This window comes from Eubalaena glacialis, chromosome 9, assembly GCF_028564815.1.
Source record: "Eubalaena glacialis isolate mEubGla1 chromosome 9, mEubGla1.1.hap2.+ XY, whole genome shotgun sequence".
NCBI lineage: Eukaryota > Metazoa > Chordata > Mammalia > Artiodactyla > Balaenidae > Eubalaena > Eubalaena glacialis.
In genome coordinates, this window is record NC_083724.1 from 108,799,227 (window position 1) to 108,817,555 (window position 18,329).

An 18,329-nucleotide genomic window follows, 5' to 3' on the forward strand; every position below is an offset into this window, starting at 1 on the left:
ATCTAAGCACCGTCCTTTGGCGGAGCGCTCCGCCTGGGTGTCCCCAGCTCGGGTGTGGGCTGCCTTGTCGGCCGGGGGTTGTAACGCGCCCTTCCTCGCAGCTGCTCGGCCCCCGCCCCGCATCATGAATCGCAGCCGCACTAGCAGCACCTCCGAAAAGGCGACACTGGCCTTGCTCTGGGGTGAGTGAGGCTCCAGGCTGTTCTCGGAGCATCCGGGGGGGCTGGGGGTGCGTCACCGGGGGTGGGGGGTTAGGGCTGGAGGGAGAGAGGCGCGCCTCCCTGGAGCCTGCCCGCCCCACGCCACGCCTTCCGCCCTCCGTCTCCCTTCGCAGGCTGTGAACTGAGCCAGGAGAAGCCGACTTGGACCTTCAGACCCCAGAAGGTGGGGAAGCAGGACTGCACGCTGTTGCTTAGTACGGTGGGTACCCCCCAGCCCCAAGGAGGGGAGGAAGGACGGAGCAGGGAGGGACTTGGACAGCCACAGAGGAGCAGGTGGGATTGTCCGGTGCCCGCAGCTGGAACAGGGCTTGCCTCCCTCGCCCTCTGGGTGAGGAGGAGCCCTGCTCGTTTTCCACCCCTCTCAGATTTGCCTGGGGGAGAAAGCCAAAGAGGAGATGAACCTCGTGGAGATCCTGCCCCCAGCAAGCCAGGACGACAGAAAGAGGAAGCCCATCACCCTGGCCTCTCTTCGGGCCTCCGTCCTGCCCATGGTGAGCCTTTCCCTGCGGGCCTAGGACACCCTGGCTCCAGCCCTAGGAGGCCCTGCTCAGGCCTCACCCGCTGCGTGGGGACGGACCCAAAGGTGGGGTACAGGCTCCCGCAGAAGTACAGCCAGTGCTAGAGAGGCATATAGCCCAGGACTAAAAGCTTGGACCCAGGAGGCAGGGAGCCCCGTTTCCATCCTAGTCCACAATTTTTTTTGGGGGGGGGTGGCCCGGCTGAGTCCTAACCACTGGACCGCCGGGGACCTCCCTCCTAGTCCACTGTTTACTAGCCGTGTGACTTTGGGCAAGGTAAATAACCTCTCTCCAAATCACATTTTTCAACTGTTTACTGCTGGTGACCAGACAGTGTTGATGATTTACATACTGCTTGTGTATCCAGATTGTGTATCCAGAAAGTCTCACTCTAATAATTTATTTTGAGTTTTCTATGCAGATCTTCTTTGTGAGTAATGGCAGTCTTTGTGTTGTTTTTTTTTTTCTTTTAAATCCAGGTACACTGGCTAGGACCTCCAGTATAACACTGGATAAAATGATAATGGTAGATGTCCTCGTTTCATTCCTCATTTATTTATTTATTTATTTATTTATTTATTTATTTATTTATTTATTTATTTTTGGCTGCGTTGGGTCTTCGTTGCTGTGCGCGGGCTTTCTCTAGTTGCGGCGAGCGGGGGCTACTCTTCGTTGCAGTGCACGGGCTTCTCATTGCCGTGGCTTCTCTTGCTGCAGAGCATGTCCTCTAGGCGTGCGGGCTTCAGTAGTTGTGGTACACAGGCTCTGTAGTTGTGGCTCACGCGCTCTAGAGCGCAGGTTCAGTAGTTGCAGCGCACGGGCTTAGTTGCTCCGCGGCATGTGGGATCTTCCCAGACCAGGGCTCGAACCCGTGTCCCCTGCATTGGCAGGCAGATTCATAACCACTGCGCCACCAGGGAAGTCCCCATACCTGATTTTTTAAAAAGGAATGCTTCTAATGTTTCTCCATTAAGTGTGAAGTGTTTGGTAGATACCCTTTGTTAGGTTAAGGAAGTCTCCGTCTAATCCTACTCTACTTTGAAAAATTGAATTTTCTTCTTTTTAATTATGATTATCAAATTGGTTATCAAATGCTTTTCTATTCATATTATCAGGGGCTCTCTCTTCTTTAATCTGTTAATGTGGTAAATTATACTAATAGAATAATATTCAACCAACTTTGCATTCCTGAGATAAACATTACTGATTGTATTATAAACTTCTAGATTTGCTTTGTTAATAAGACTTTTTTTAAACTTATATACTCATAAGTGAGGTTGGCCTATAAATTCCGTATCTTATTTGGATGTCAAGGCATATTAGCCTCATGAACCGAGGCATGGCGTGTTCCCTGCTTCCATGCAGCGGAACAGTGACTATGAGACCAGGATTATCTGCCCTTAAAGACCTGGGAGGCTGATCTGTAAAACTGCCCTCAAACCTATTTTTTTTCTCTATCTATGAGATCTCCCTAAATCTCATCCATTCCCATAGTTTTAAAGACCACCTATACAAATGAAGACTCTGACATTTATTCTGTAAACCCAGCCTCTCTGTTGTGCTCCAGATCCTCTGCCTAACTCAAAACATTTAACAGATATCTAATAGATATTCCAAACTTAGCATGTCTAAATCCAAATTCTTGATTTCTATCTATAATCTCTTCCCCCATCCCCAGACCTGATCCTCTCTCTGTAAATAGCTATTCCTCCCATTAGCCAGGACAAAACCCTCTTTTTTCTAACACCCCATATCTGACCCACCAGCAAATCCTGTTGGCTCTACCTTCATCTGACCACATCTCACCACCTCCCTGCTACACTCTGGTCCAGGTGACCATCACCTCTTGCTCAGGTTTATTGCAGGGCCTCCTAAGAGATATACCTGCCTTCATCGTTGGTCCCCTTTAGTCAATTCCAGGGGTTGACAAACTACAGGATTAAGTCCAGCCCACTGCCTGTTTTTGTAAATAAAGCTGTCTGGAAACACAGCCACACCCCTTTATTTATATGTTATCCATGGCTGCGTTCACTCAGTAACAGCAGAGTTGAGTAGTCTCCACAGAGACCATACGTTTTACACGCCCTTTACAGAAAAAGTTTCCTGGCCTCTGGTCCATTCCATACACAGCTGCCAGAAAGATCCTTTTAAGCAAAGGTCAGATTCTATTGATTCTCGGCTAGAACACTCAATGTGCTCAGTGGCTTCGCATTTCATTTAGAATGAGATTCGAGATCCTTTATGTCCTGGCCCTCAGCAAGCTCTCTGACCTCATCCTTTGCTACTCTCCCCACCCTGACCCTGCTTAAACCACATGGGCTTCCTTGACTGTATCCTGAAAATTCCAAACATACCCCCTCCTTGGAGTCTTTGTATTTCCTGTTCCCCATGCCAGGGACACACTTGCCCCCGACTTCAATCTGGTCTTTGTTCAAATGTCATCTCATTGAAGGGTCTTCCCTGGCCACAAACAGCACCCCACCTTCTACCCCACCCATGATCACTTTTTCCCCCATAGGACCCATTACTGACATCAGGTTTCATTTGTGCATTGTCTTTTCCCCCCAACCAGGATATAGACTCCAAGAGAACAAGGATTTTGCCTGCTTTGCTGCATTATCCATACAGCCCCTAAACTAGTGTCTGGTATGTTGTAGGAACTCAATATATAATGAATGAGTGAGTAAATAAGTGAATGAACTGTGTGGGACTGGTTTGATTTTTAAACTTTTGTGATTCATTTAATAGGTTTAGATCTTCTCAGATGTTTCTATTTCTTTGAGTCAGTTTTTTTATTAGCTGTATTGAGATATAATTTATATACAAGAAGATTCACTAGTGTTAAGTGTGCAGCTCGATGCACTTGACAAATTGTGCAATAGCCACCAACATCAAGGTAGAGAATTTCCATCGCCCTGCCCCCAATTCCTCGTGCCTCCTTGCAGTCAGTTCCTTCCACCTACCACTGCCTCTGGCAACCATTGATCTACTTTCTGTCACTATAGTTTTGCCTTTTCTATAATTTCATTTAAATGGAACCATACAATATGTAGTCTCTTGTGCTGGCTTTTTTCACTTAGCATAATGCTTTTGAGATGTATCCCCGTTGTTGATAAAACGGTAATATGCTCCTTTTTTATATCTGAGTAATATGCCACTCTACAATTTATATAAAATTTGTTCATTCACCTGTTAATGGACATATGGACATTTTGGGTAGTTTCCAGTTTTTGGACTATTGTCAATAAAGCTGCTAGGAATGTTTGAGTGTATTTGTATAGGCGTGTTTTCATTTCTCTTAGGTAAATACCTAGGAGTGATATTGCTGGATCATATAGTAAGCATATGTTAAACTTTATACAGAACTGCTAAACTATTTTCCAAATTGCTGTACCATTCTGCATTTCTACCAGCAATCTATGAGAATTCCAGTTGGTCCACATCCTCACCAACACTCGGCATTCTCAGTCTTCTTAATTTTAGCCAATCTAGTACATATACAGTGGCACCTCATTGTGGTTTTTATTTTTCCTTGAGGGTTGGTGATATTAACTGTCTTCTTATTTGGTTTTTGGTCTTTTGTATATCTTCTTCTGCAAAATGCCTGTTTAGATGTTTTGCCCATTTTTAAATAATTGAGTTATTCTTATTGACTTGTGGGAGTTTTTTTTAAATATATTTTGGATATAAGTCCTTACAAATATTTATTTATTTACAAATATTTTCTCCTAATGTGTTGCTTGCCTTTTCGTTTTTGTAATAATGTTTTTTGAAGAGCACAAGTTTTTAATTTTGATAAAGTTCAACTTAACATTTTTTTCTCTTAAGGTTCATCCTTTTGGTGTCCTAAGAAATCATTGCCTAAACTAAGGTCACAAAGGTTTTCTTTTATGTTTTCTTCTAGAAATGCTATTGTTTTAGCTCTTATATTTAAGTCTATGATCCGTTTCAAGATAAGTTTCTTGTATGGTATGAAGTGAGGATAGAAGGACATTTTTTCCAAATTGATATCCAGTGCTCCAGTACCATTCTTTGAAAAGACTGCTCTTTCACTGATACAATTACCTTGGCATTTGCCAAAAATTGGTTGACCATATGTGTATGCATATATGTCTATACACTATTCTGTTTCATTGATTTATGTTAACCTTCATTCCATACCAGACTAATTTGATTATTGTGCTTTTATAGTAAGTCTTAAAATTAGATCATGTGAGTCCTCCAATTTTGTTATTCTTTTCCAAAATTGGGTTGACAAGTCTAGGTCCTTAGCATTTCCGTATAAGTTTCAGAATCAGCTTTCTTTAAAAATCAGTCTGGTGGGATTTTGATTGAGATTGTATTGAATCTATAGATTACTTTGGGGGGAATTGCCATCTTAACAATTTTGAGTCATCGATAATTGAACATGATATATTTCTCCATTTGTTTACATCTTTAGCTTTTCCCAGGAATGTTTTGTAATTTTCAGGGTCCTGGTCTCCTACATACTTTGTAAAGTTTACCCCTACATATTTCATGATTTGGAGTGCTATTAAAAATGAGATTAACATATTTATTGGAAGAAAATTCACATACCATAAGCTTCACCCATTAGAGTATATAATTCAGTGATTTTTAGTAAATTCAGAGTTGTGCAACAATCACAGTCTAAGTTTAGAACATTTTCATCAACCCAAAAAGAAACTCCATACCTACCAGTGGTCACGTCCCATTTCCCACATTCACTTACCCCCAGCCTTAGGCAACCACTAATTTACTTTATGTCTATAGATTTGCCTACTCTGGCAAGTCATATAAATGGAATCATAAACTGTATGGTCTTTTGTGACTGCTTTCTTTCACTTAGCATAATGTTTTTAAGGTTTATCCATGTTGTTGCATGTATCAGTACTTGACTCCTTTTTATTGCCAAATAATATTTCATTGTATTGATATACCACATTTTATCTGTTCAGCAGTTGGTGGGCATTTGGATTGTTTCTACCACTTGGCTATTAGGAATGCTGTTATTAACATTAATGTACAAATTTTTGTATGAACATAAGTTTTTTTTAATATTTTATTTATTTATTTATTTCTGGCTGTGTTGGGTCTTTGTTGCTGCATGCAGGCTTTCTCTAGTTGCGGCGAGCAGGGGCTACTCTTCGTTGCGGTGCGCGGGCTTCTCATTGCGGTGGCTTCTCTCATTGTGGAGCACGGGCTCTAGGCATGGGGGCTTCAGTAGTTGTGGCACATGGGCTCAGTAGTTGTGGCTCGCAGGCTCTAGAACGCAGGCTCAGTAGTTGTGGCTCATGGGCTTAGTTGCTCCGCAGCATGTGGGATCTTCCCAGACCAGGGCTTGAACCCATGTCCCCTGCATTGGCAGGTGGATTCTTAACCACTGCACCACCAGGGAAGTCCTGAACATAAGTTTTTATTTCTCTTGAGCATATACCTGGAAGTGCAATTGCTGGGTCATATGGTAGCTTCATATATATAACATTTTGAGGAACTGCCGTATTGTTTTCCAAAGTGGTCACACCATTTTACAATCTCACCAGCAATGTTTGGGTATTCCAATTTCTCCACATCCTCACCAACACTTGCTTTTGTCTTTGGTTTTGATTAGTCATCTTAGTGGGTATGAAATGGTAGCTCACTGTGGTTTTGATTTGCGTTTCCCTAATGACTAATGATGTTGAGCATCTCTTCATGTGCTTATTGGCTATTTGTATATCTTTTTTGGAGAATCTTCTTTCTTTCTTTTTGTTTTTTCTTTTTTGGCTGCGTGGCTTGCAGGATCTTAGTTCTCTGACCAAGGATTGAACCCGCACCCTTGGCAGTGAAAGCATGGCGTCCTAACCACGGGACTACCAGGGAATTCCTGGAGAATTTTCTATTCAAATCTTTATTCATTTTGTAAAACTGTGTTTGAGTTTAATGTATTTTAATATTTGTCTTTTTACTATTGACTTGTATGAGTCCTTTATTTTACATACAAGCCTCTTATCAGCTTATTTGCAAATAGTTACCCCCCTTTCCCTGGGTTGTCTTTTTACTTTCTTTTTTTTTTTTTATGACTTATTCTTTTTAATATCCACTTATCAACATTTTGTCACAATAATAATAAAAATAATATCTGTTTTAAAAATCCACAGGGAATTATCAGGGGAGGAATTATCATGTCTTGGTCTCTTACCCCTCACATTCAGGAACTCCTGGCCTAGTCCCAGTCTCTCTGGCATCCAGCCCCTCTTAGTGCCTGAAGAGGGGTGTTCAGGACCCATTGTCACCCAGAGTACAGTAAACACAGTGTCCTGGGGGGCTGCGGCCAGGGTGGGGAGTCATGAGATAAATGGGGGTTTGGGAGCTAGTGAGGTGGAGAGCTGGAGATGCGGGGAGCTGTCAGAGATGAGGGGACTATTTCTGTGGCATGGACATCTCTTGAGCGTGCCCTGGCAGCCTACAGAGGGAGAGGCAGGTCTGGGGGAGGAGCCGCTCAGGGTGGGCAGAGGGGACTGGGGTGCTCAGAGAGCTGCCGTGGGGAGCCAGCAGCCTTGGCAAACCACCGGGAGACCAGGGCCCCCTCAGTGAACTTGGAAGAGTCCAAAGTAGGTGAGGAAGGGGGCAGCCTTGAGATGGGCCCAGGGGAGGGTGCGGATCCGCAGGGAGGACCCTGGCCACAGGGGCAACAGCCCGGACACCTGGCAGAGACGGAGCTGGGGCCCGAGGGAACTGGCCGCTGTGGCCGAGAACTCCTCCAGGCAGCGCAGGGCCAGCATGTCATCCACCAGCAGGTCCAGCTTCAGGTAGACAGCCTTCCCCTCATCAAAGTGCACCTGACAGTACAGGTAGTACAGCCCAGCCTGGGTGACCATAAATTGCCCGCTCTGGCGGTCATAGCGCAGTGGGTTGGAGCTGTTGATTTTGGCCTCTTCCCAGCCACTCACCGTCCCGTCCACACCCGCCTGCGCTCCGTCCTGTCCCAGTCGTGGGTGAACTTCACAGTGGGCTGCAATCGCTCTGCGCGCCCATGGTTTCCGGCCTTTAGGTGCACTCCTGCGAGGCCGAACCAGTTTCAGGAAAGGCAGGGTATCCTGGCACTCCTCTGTCTGGGGATTCAGGTCCAGCGGGTTGGGGTCCTCCTCTGCCACCAGTTCCCCCTGGGAAGGCTCCTGGGCAGACAGCGATGCCCGGCTCCCCAGGCTGACCACGGCCAGCAGGAGGCCAAGGCAGGCCAGCGCCAGGCCCAGGCCCAGCACGAGCGGGGCCAGCAGGGCGGAGCCCGGCTCCCCCCGGCGCCCCCTCTGCCTCTGGCTCCGACGGGCGGCCATGGGGGCGGGGGGCTGTGCCTGCCTCACCGCCCCCCCATCCCGGGACCTGAGGGATCCTCTTTTTACTTTCTTTTTTTTTAAACATCTTTATACTTTCTTGATGATATCATTTGCAGCACAAAGTTTTTTGTTTTGATGTAGTCCAGTTTATATGTGTTTTCTTTTGTTGCTGTGCTTCTGGTGTTGAATCTTAGAAACAATTGCCTAACACAAGGTCATGAAGATTTACTCCTGTGTTTTCTTCTACGAGTTTTAAAGTTTTAGGTCTTATATATAAGTCTATGAGCCATTTTCAGTTAATTTTTGTGTATGGGATAAGGTACAGAAATGCTATTTTAAAATTTTATTTTATCATTATTCAGTACTAGTATATAGTTATATAATTGGTTTTTATATTATCTAACCTTGCTAAATTTGCATATTAGTCCTAGCAGCTTTCCGTTGATTCCACAGAATTTGCTATGTATTTATTCATGTCATCTGTGAATAAACTCAGTTTAACATCTTAATTTTCTATCTGTATGCCCTGCGTTTCTTTTTCTTGTCTTACTTCACTGACTAGGACATCAAGTACAATGTTGAGTAGAAGTTGTAAGAGCACGACTATCCTTGCCTTTTACCAGAGGGAAAGTATTTAGTCTTTTACCATTGAGACAGATGAAGGAGTTTTGTAGATGTCCTATATTAAGTTTGAGGATGTTCCCTTCTATTCCTAGTTTGCTGAGATATTTTATCATGAGTGGGTGTTGAATTTTGTCAAAGAATTCTTTTCTGCGTATAGTGAGGTGATTTTTTTCTCCGTTATTTTGTTATGTGGCAAATTACATTCATTGATTTTTTTCAAATTTTAAACCCACTGTGCATTCTTGGGATAAGCCCCATTCGATCATAATGCATTATCTTTTTATATATTGCTGGATTCCATTTGCTACTATTTTATTAAGGATATTTTTGTCTATGTTATGAGCAACATTGGTCTATGGTTTTCTTGTCATGTTTTTGTCTGATTTTAGCATAAGGTAATGCTGGGCCTCATAAAATGAAAAGGAAGATGTTCTCTTCTGTTTTCTGGAAGAATTCACGTAAATTTGTTTTGTTTTGTTTTTTTCTTAAATGTTTTGGTAGAATTCACCTGTGAAGCAATCTGGTTAACTACAAGTTAAATTTATTTAATGGATATAAGACTATTTGGTTTATTTTGTTTAGAGAGCTTTTGTTTGTGTTTTTTAAGGAATTTTTCTGCTTCATCTAAATTGTCAACTTTTCTGGCATAAAGTTGTTCATATTATTTCCTAATCCTTTTCTGTATTATCTGTATTAAAGTTTGCTCTTTTGTTCCTGATGTTGGTAATTTGTGTCTTCTCTCCTTTTTACCTGGTCCAGTCTGGCTAGAGGTTTAACGGTTGTATCAATCTTTCTCAAGAACCAGGTTTTGGTTTCATCAGTCTTTCTCTATTGTTTTTCCACTTTTGTATTTAATTGAGCTGTTCTTTATTCCTCTCTTCTGTTTAGTTTGGTTTTAATCTGATCTTTTTCTAGTTTCTTAAGGCATAATCTTACATTATTGATTTTTTAGACCTTTTTGAGACATAAGCATTTCATGCTGTGATTTCCTTCTAAGCATCTTTCTAGCTTCATCCCACAAATTTTGATAAGTACTGTATTCATTTTCATTCAGTTCAAATTATTTTCTGGTTTTATTCTTCAGTCCCTGGGGTACTTAGAAGTATGTTTGCTTTTTAATTTCCAAATAGAGATTTTCTAATTCTTTCTTTAATTGATTTCTATTTTAATTTCATTATGGTCTGAAAATATGCTTTATATGATTTCAGTCTAAACAGTGTTGTGACTTGTTTTATGGCCCATAATATGTTCTATCTTGGTGACTATTTCATTCACACTTGAAGAATGTGTGTTCTCCCATGGTTGGGTGTATTGCTCTATAAATGTCAATTGTATCAAGTTGGTTGATGGTTTTGTTCGAGTCTTCTATATCCTTACTCATTTTCTGTCCACTTGATCTATTAGTTACTGAAAGAGGAACGCTGAAGACCTCAACAATAATTGTGTCTTTGTCTATTTCTCTTTTTAATTATCAGTTTTTGCCCCATGTATTTTAAAACTCTTTTATGAGGTGTATCCTAATAAATCCTGTGTTTCTAGGATTGTTATATCCTTTTGGTTAATTGATCCCTTTATCATTATGAAATGCTCCTCTTTATCCCTGATAAATATTCTGAAGTCTACTTGGAATATAGTCAATCTAGCTCTTTTTTTTTTTTTTTTTTAATTTATTTCTTTTTGGCTGTGTTGGGTCTTCGGTGCTGTGCTCAGGGTTTCTCTAGTTGCGGCTACTCTTCATTGCAGTGCACAGGCTTCTCATTGTGGTGGCTTCTCTCGTTGTGGAGCATGGGCTCTAGGCACACGGGCTTCAGTAGTTGTGGCTCACGGGCTCTAGAGCACAGGCTCAGGAGTTCTGGCGCACAGGCTTAGTTGCTCTGCGTCATGTGGGATCTTCCCGGACCAGGAATCGAACCCGTGTCCCCTGCTTTGGCAGGCGGATTCTAAACCACTGCGCCATCAGGAAAGCCCCAATCTAGCTCTCTTTTGATTAGTGTTTGTGTTGTATATTTTTCCTATTCTTTTATTTTGTTATTTTACTTTAACCTCTGTATCTTTATGTATAAATTGGGTGTCTTTTAGATAACACCTAATTGAGTTTTACTTTTTTATCCACTTGCTATCTCTGCCTTTTAATTAGAGCATTTAGACAGTTAATATTTAACCAAATTATCAACAAGGTTGAGTTTAAATCTATCATCTTGCTATTTGTTTTCCCATTTGTCCTATCTGTGCTCCTTTCTTCCTCTTTTCTGGCTTTTTGGATTAACTAAGTGGTTTTTTGGTTACATTTTCATCCTCAATATTGGCTTCTTAGGTGTACCTCATCTTTTTGGTTTTTTTCTTAATCATTGCTCTAGAGTTTACAGTATGCATTTTTTTTTTAATTTTATTTATTTATTTATTTATTTATTTATGGCTGTGTTGGGTCTTCGTTTCTGTGCTAGGGCTTTCTCTAGTTGCGGCAAGTGGGGGCCACTCTTAATCGCGGTGCGTGGGCCTCTCACTATCGCGGCCTCTCTTGTTGCAGAGCACAGGCTCCAGACGCGCAGACTCAGTAATTGTGGCTCACGGGCCTAGTCGCTCCGCGGCATGTGGGATCTTCCCAGACCAGGGCTCGAACCCGTGTCCCCTGCATTGGCAGGCAGATTCTCAACCACTGCGCCACCAGGGAAGCCCTACAGTATGCATTTTTAACTTACAACAGTCTATAGTGAAATAATATTATACCATTTCATGTACAATATAAGAATCTTAACTACAGCACACTTCATTTACCACTTCCCATCCTTTGTGCTATTGTAATAACTTTTGTTTCTACATATGCTATAAATCCTACTCTACATTGTTGTTAATTTTTTCTTTAAACGGTCTATATTTTAAAGAGATTAGAACTTAGAATAAACCATTTTTATATTTACCATTTCTGGTACTTTTCACTCCTTTGTGTAGATTCAAGTTTCCATTTGGTGTCATATTCCTTCTGTGTGAAGGATTTAAACATTTTTTGTAATGCAGATCTGCTTATGTTGAATTCTTTAAGCTTTTGTATGCCTGGAAAGTCCTTATTTCATTTCAGTTTTGAAAGGTATTTTCACTGGGTAAAGAACTCTAGATTGACTTTTTTTTCCTTCCAACACTGAAAAAAATTTCTCCATTGTCTTCTAGCTTGCATTATTTGGAGAAATCTTCTCACATCCTTGTCTTCATTCCCCTGTATGTGATGTTTTTTTCCTCTGGCTGCTCTTAAGATTTTCTCCTTATAACTAGTTTTGAGCAATTTGATTATAAAATGCACTGGGGTTCACTGCACTTCTTAGATCTGTGGATTTACCATTTTTGTCAAATTTGGAAAGTTTTGGCCATTATTTCTTCAGTCATTTTTTTCTGTTCCCCCTTCTCTCTCATCTCCATTGAGGAATCCAATTACATGTATACTTGGCTCCTTAAAGTTGTCCCACAGTTCATTATGCTCTTTTTGTTTTGTTAAAGTATTTTTCCTCTGTGTATTCATTTTGGATAGTCTTTATTTATTCAGTTTCATTATTCTTTTCTTCTGAAGTATCTAATTTGCTGTTAATCTTATCAGTATGTTTTCATTTCAGGTATTGTCGTTTTCATCTCTACAAATTTCAAGTCTTCCGTGTCTCATTTTTGATCTTTCTTGAACATAAGGACTATAGTTTTAATGTTCTTTTCTACTAATTCTCATTTATGTCATTTCTGTTTCATTTTTTATTGAATTTTTCCCCTCTTCATTATGAGTTGTAGCTTCCTTGTTCTTTGTATGTCTGGTAATTTTTTTTTAATAAATTTATTTATTTATTTATTTATTTATTTTTGGCTGTGTTGGGTCTTCATTGCTGTGTGCAGGCTTTCTCTAGTTGCGGCAAGCAGGGGCTACTCTTCATTGCAGTGCATGGGCTCCTCATTGCGGTGGCTTCTCTTGTTGTGGAGCATGGGCTCTAGGCGCACAGGCTTCAGTAGTTGTGGCACACAGCCTCAGTAGTTGTGGCTCACAGGCTCTAGAGTGCAGGCTCAGTAGTTGTGGCACATGGGCTTAGTTGCTCCACGGCTTGTGGGATCTTCCCAGACCAGGGGTCAAGCCTGTGTCCCCTGCATTGGCAGGCAGATTCTTAACCACTGTGCAACCGGGGAAGTCTTGTCTGGTAATTTTTGAGTGGATGCTAGACATGAATTTTACTATTTGGATGCTGGATATTTTTACAGTTTTATAAGTATTCTTGAATTTTGTTCTGGGATGCAGTGAAGTTACTTAAATACCATTTGATCCTTTTGTGTCTTGTTTTTAAGCAAGACACAAATCCCTTTGTTAGGGACTTAAGCTGAATTTAGTTTAATTTTGCCCCACTACGGTAGCAAGACCCTTCTTAGTACTCCAATAGATGCCCCATAAATTATGAGATTTTCCACTCTGTGAGCTCCAGACACCTTTAGGATGATTCTTTCTCCAGCCTCCGGTAGTTTCCTTGCATGGATGTTCTGATTACTACTTGACTGAATACTCAAGGGGGCCTTCTACAGATCTCTGGAGTGCTGTCTTTGCAGCTTTTTCCTCTCTTGTGAACTCTAGGTGCCTTGGCTTCCCTGGGTTCCAGTTCTATTTCCTAAACTCAGAGAGACCACTAGGCTTTGTCTGGGTTCCCCCTCCCTGCACTGTCCAGGAAGTAAGCTTGGGCAACCATAGGGCTCATCTCATCTCTGTCCCATCTCTCAGAGACCACTGTTTTTCCTTGACTGGTATCCAGTGTCTTGAGAGTTGTTGTTTCCTACACAGGCATACCTGGTTTTATGGTACTTCACAGATATTGCGGGGGTTTTGTTTGTTTGTTCATTTGTTTTTGTTTTTTACAAATGAAGGTTTGTAGCAGCCCCGCATTGTCAGATGATGAATAGCATTATTAGCAATAAAGTATTTTTAAATTAATGCATGTACATTTTTTAGACATAATGCTGTTGTACACTTAATAGAGTACAGTATAGTGTAATTATATGCACTAGGAAACCAAAAATTTCATGTGACTCACTTTATTGTGATAATCGCTTTATTGCAGTAGTCTGGAGCTAAGCCTGCAATATCTTTGAGGTATGCCTGTATTATAGTTTTTTAGTTGTGTCAAGCTGGAGAGTAAATTCAGTCCCTGTTACTTACTTGGCCTGAACCAAACATCTCCTGAGTCAATTATGATCATTTATATTTTTCTAGATATTGTTCATGCTATTTGCTAATAATATTTTTCATCATGGCTATATCTGTTATTATATTCCTCTTTTTAAAATTCCCAGTAGTGTTTATCATCTTTCCTTTTTTCCCTTCACTTCAATCACTGGATATTAGTCTTTTTCTTTTTTTCAAAGAAAAAGCTTTTGATTTTGTTGATGTTTTCTATTGTTTCCTTATTTTTTATTTTATTAATTTCTCTGGTTATCTGATTTTCTGCTTTCTTTGTTCCTTTTTCCTACTTCCTAGGTTAGATATTTAGCCCATTCATGTTCTAGCTTATTTTTTCCAAGTAAGTTCTATTTATTTATTTTGAATACTACACATTTCCCTCTGAAGATGTTTTTAACTGCATCCCTTAATTTGTGATTTGTGGTATTTTCACTTTATCTTATTTTAAATATTTTCTAATTTCCATTATGATTTCTTATTTGATGAATGAGTTACTTCGAATTTTTTAATTCCCAAAGGTATGGGTGGGTTGAGTCATCACCCTTTTTCTTAGTGTAATTGCAACAGAAAATATGGTGTGTGTGTGTGTGCGTGTGTATATATATATACCATATCAATTCTTTGGTATTTGTTGAGACTCAATTTGTGGCTTACTACATGGTAGTATAGGATTCTATGTGTGTCCATTAAATCAAGTGTATTAATTGTGTTCAAACCTATATATTTTTTGTCTCCTGATGTATCAATTAACAAAAGAAATATGTTAAAATTTCCTGTTATGATTGTGGATTTTCAGGTTCTTCTTATAATTTTGTTTACTTTATATATGTTTATTTTTTAATTGAAAATCATTTTAGATAATTGTAGATTCACATGCAGCTGTAAGAAATAATATTGAGAGATCCCTGTATGTTTTGCCCAGTTTTCTCCAGTGGTAACATTTTGCAAAACTGTAATATAATATCAAAACCAGGATATTGACATTGATACAATGCAGCGATCTGTTTATACAATTTTATCACCTAAGTTCCTATATCCACCACCACAGCCAAGATACTGAACAGTTCCAACACCCCAGGGATCCCTCATGTTGCCCTTTTATAACCACACTCACCTCCCTCCTGCTCCCTCACCTCCCCCTAACCCCTGGCAACCACCAATCTGTCCTCCATTTCTAAAATTTGGGCATTGAAATAGAATCAGACATATGTAACTTTTTTGGAACTGGCTTTTTTTTTTTCTCAGCATAATTCCCTGGAGTTCATTCATTTTACTGCTGACTGGTATTCTGTGGTATAGTTGTACCACAGTTCAACAATTCATCTGTGGAAAAACTGGGCTGATTCCCATCTGGGGCTCTTACAAATAAAGCTGCTATGAACATTTGTGTACAGGTTTTTGCGTAAGCTCAGTTTTCATTTCTCCTGGGATAAATGTCCAGGAGTGCAATTGCTGGGCCATATGGGGGTGGTTACACATTTAGTTTCTTAAACTGCCAGACTGTTTTCTAAAGTGGCTGTACCATTTTGCATTTCTATCAGCAATGCATAAGTGATCAAGTTTCTTTGCATCCTCATCGACATTTCATGTTGTCACTATCTCTTATTTTAGCCATTCTAATGTGTCTGTAGTGATGTCTCATTGTGCTTTTAGTTTGCATTTTCCTGATGGCTAATGATGTTGAACATCTTTTCATGCGGTTTTTGCCATATGTATGTTCAGTTAAATGTTCATGTCTTTTGCTCATTTTCTAATTGGATTGTTTGTTACTGTTGAATTTTGCTAATTTTTTATATATTCTAGACACTAGTCCTTTGTCAAATATATGGCTTGCAAATATTTTCTCCCCAGTTTATAACTTGTCTTTTCATCCTCTTCACGTGAGCTTTTACGGAACAAAAGTTTTTAACTTTGATGAGGTCCATTGTATTCTTCCTTTTATGACTTTTGATGTTAAGTCTAAGAACACATTGCCTAGTCTGAGATCATGAGGGTTTTCTATGTTTTTTGTCCAAAAGTCTTATAGTTTTATGTTTTACACTTAAGTCTATGATCCATTTTGAGTTCACTGTTGTATAAGCTATGAGGTTTAGGTGAAGGTTCATTTCTTTGCCTATGGACATCCAATTGCTCCAGCTCCATTTGTTGAAAAAGCTCCATTTAATTGAGTTTGCACCTTTGTCAAAAATCAGTTGCAAGTATTTGTGTGTGTCTGTTTCTAGGTCTTCTGTTCTGTTGATCTATGTGTCTATCCCTCTAATATCACACTGTCTTGATTACTGTGGCTATAGTTTTATGTATGTTCAGACTATGTTGTTGATGCATATAATTTACAGGTTTAGCTTTCTTGTAAAATTTTTACTTGCCTTGTATACTTGTAAATATCTTTCTTGTCTAATTTTTTTCATTATGTGGTGACCTTCTTTATCCCTAAAATACTTATTGAATTAAAGCCTATATCATCTGATATTAATTTGTTTCCCAGATGTCCCTCAATCTCCATTATTCCTTTATTCTTTAGTAATGGCATTCATGACTTTTAACTGGTCACAAGGCTACTGAGAATAAAAACTATATTCCCTCTAAGTTTGGCATAACCATGAAGTTCTGGCCAATGCGATGTAAGCAGAAGTGGGATCGACAACATCTGCAAAGTGTCCTTAAAGAGAGATCATGTGACCACTTTTTTGTCCCTTCCTGGAGTGTAGATGTGATGACTAGAACAAGAGCAGCCATCCTGGGCAAGGTGGGAGCCGTGTATTGAGAATGGTAGAGCAACACGGTACAAAGAGCCTGGATCCCTGGTGATTGAGGAGTGGTATACCCACAGCTATGTGTGGACTCAGTTTATGTGACAAAGAAGTGAGCTTCTACCTGTGTAAGCCACTGTTATGGAGTTTTCTGTCACTTATTACCAAACCTAATCCTAACAAACACTACTAGCTTCATTTTTTAGGGACTTTATTTTTTAAGAGCAGTTTTAGGTTTACAATAAAATCAAGAGGAAGGTACAGAGATTTCCCATATACCACCTACCCCTACACATACATAGCCTCCCCCATTATCAACATCACTCACCAGATAGTACAACTAGCTTCATTTTCATTTTAGTCATGTGTGGCTGCCGTAACAGAGACCCAACTACAGGGGCTTAAGATTTATTTCTGTCTTGCATAGAAGAAGTCCAGGGATGGGCAGTCCAGAGCTGATGAGATGGCTCCATGGTCACCAAAGACCAAGTCTCCTCGTACCTTTCTCCTGTCTTTAATGCAGAGCTGCCATCCTCAAGATCACCTTACAGTCCAGGAAGGCTGCTGCAGCTCCAGCCCTCACTTCTACAATTAATGTAATAGGAAAGAAGCAGCAAGGGAAGACCACAGGGACTTCTCTCAGTTCTCTGTCCACCTTTTAAGGAGTCTTCCCACAAGTACCACCTTCCAAATTCTGCTTACAGCTCATTGCTCCAGAAATTAGTAACATAGTCACAACTGCAAAGGAAACTGAGGAATGCATTTTATGGCTGGGTACAGTATTTCAGTAATATCAGGGTGCTGTTATTACGGAAGGAAAGAACGGCTATTGGATAAGCAACTGGAAGCCTCTGCTGCACCTGGTATGTATATTTCCATCTCTTTACTCCAGCATTTCTCTGTCCTTACAAGGTTTCTTATAAGCAGTATGTAGCTAGACCTTGTTTTAATCTATCCAGCCAGTATAGTCTGTTTATATTGATTGTGACTTGCTAATATACTTGGATTTACTTGTAGCATGTACTTTGTGCTTCTATTTTCCTTGCCTTTAAAATTTTTTGGTTTCTTTTTTCTAGTTTTCCTGTCTTTTATTAGATTGATTAAAGTTTCTTTTCCCCTTTTCTCTTCTGCTGGTTTAGAAGCTATAGAATCTCATTCTAATCTTTATTTGTTCTCCTTAATTTTTTAACAATCATGCATGATCAAAGTTGAAAATTAATGTTTTCTTCCTCCCAAACCAGGGGGTTCTAATTACTTTCATTTTAACATACATATTGTCATCATGTAGCATTTTAGCTCCAACTTGTTTTAAACCAGCTCAACACTAGTCATGACTAGTGTTGTTTTATTTTACAGCAATGTTTATTTAGGTCTTTATTTATTTTTACCAATTTTTTTGCTCATCACTGCTTCTTGCACCTACTTCTCAATTTAATTGCCATCTTTTTGAACATCCTTTTGTAGACCTGGGAGTAGTAAACTTACTTGGGCTTTGCTCAGAAATATCTTTCTTTTACCCTCATTCCTTCACGATAGTTTGGTTGTGTATATACTTCTAGGTAAGAGGTCTGATTCCTGACCTCTTTCTGATTCCTGATGTTGCTGTTGAAATCCTCAGTCTGCCCAGTTATTGTTCCTTTTTTGGAAATCTGTCCTCTCTGGTTGATTTTAAGCTCATCTCTTTGTTCTCATCTGTCATTTCACCATAG

The 18,329-nt window shown here is 40.2% G+C and overlaps 2 protein-coding genes across 4 annotated transcripts in view; one reads left to right on the forward strand and one right to left on the reverse strand.

Moving 5' to 3' along the window:
* NPM2 (nucleophosmin/nucleoplasmin 2) overlaps window positions 1–18,329 on the forward strand; it is a 23,371-nt gene continuing 5,042 nt past the window's right edge. For 2 of the 3 annotated variants that reach the window (XM_061200666.1, XM_061200669.1), the window contains exons 1-3: window positions 1–182; window positions 335–420; window positions 587–712. In XM_061200666.1, the coding sequence (XP_061056649.1) occupies window positions 125–182; window positions 335–420; window positions 587–712 (270 nt within the window). In that variant the 5' untranslated portion in view covers window positions 1–124. The remainder of the gene's footprint in view (window positions 183–334; window positions 421–586; window positions 713–18,329) is intronic. The other variant, XM_061200668.1, reaches the window with a different exon arrangement.
* Window positions 7,197–8,090, reverse strand: LOC133097504 (tumor necrosis factor ligand superfamily member 12-like). Its single transcript, XM_061199392.1, has one exon. It carries the CDS (start codon window positions 8,053–8,055, stop codon window positions 7,309–7,311), a length of 747 nt encoding a protein of 248 aa, XP_061055375.1. The 5' UTR covers window positions 8,056–8,090; the 3' UTR covers window positions 7,197–7,308.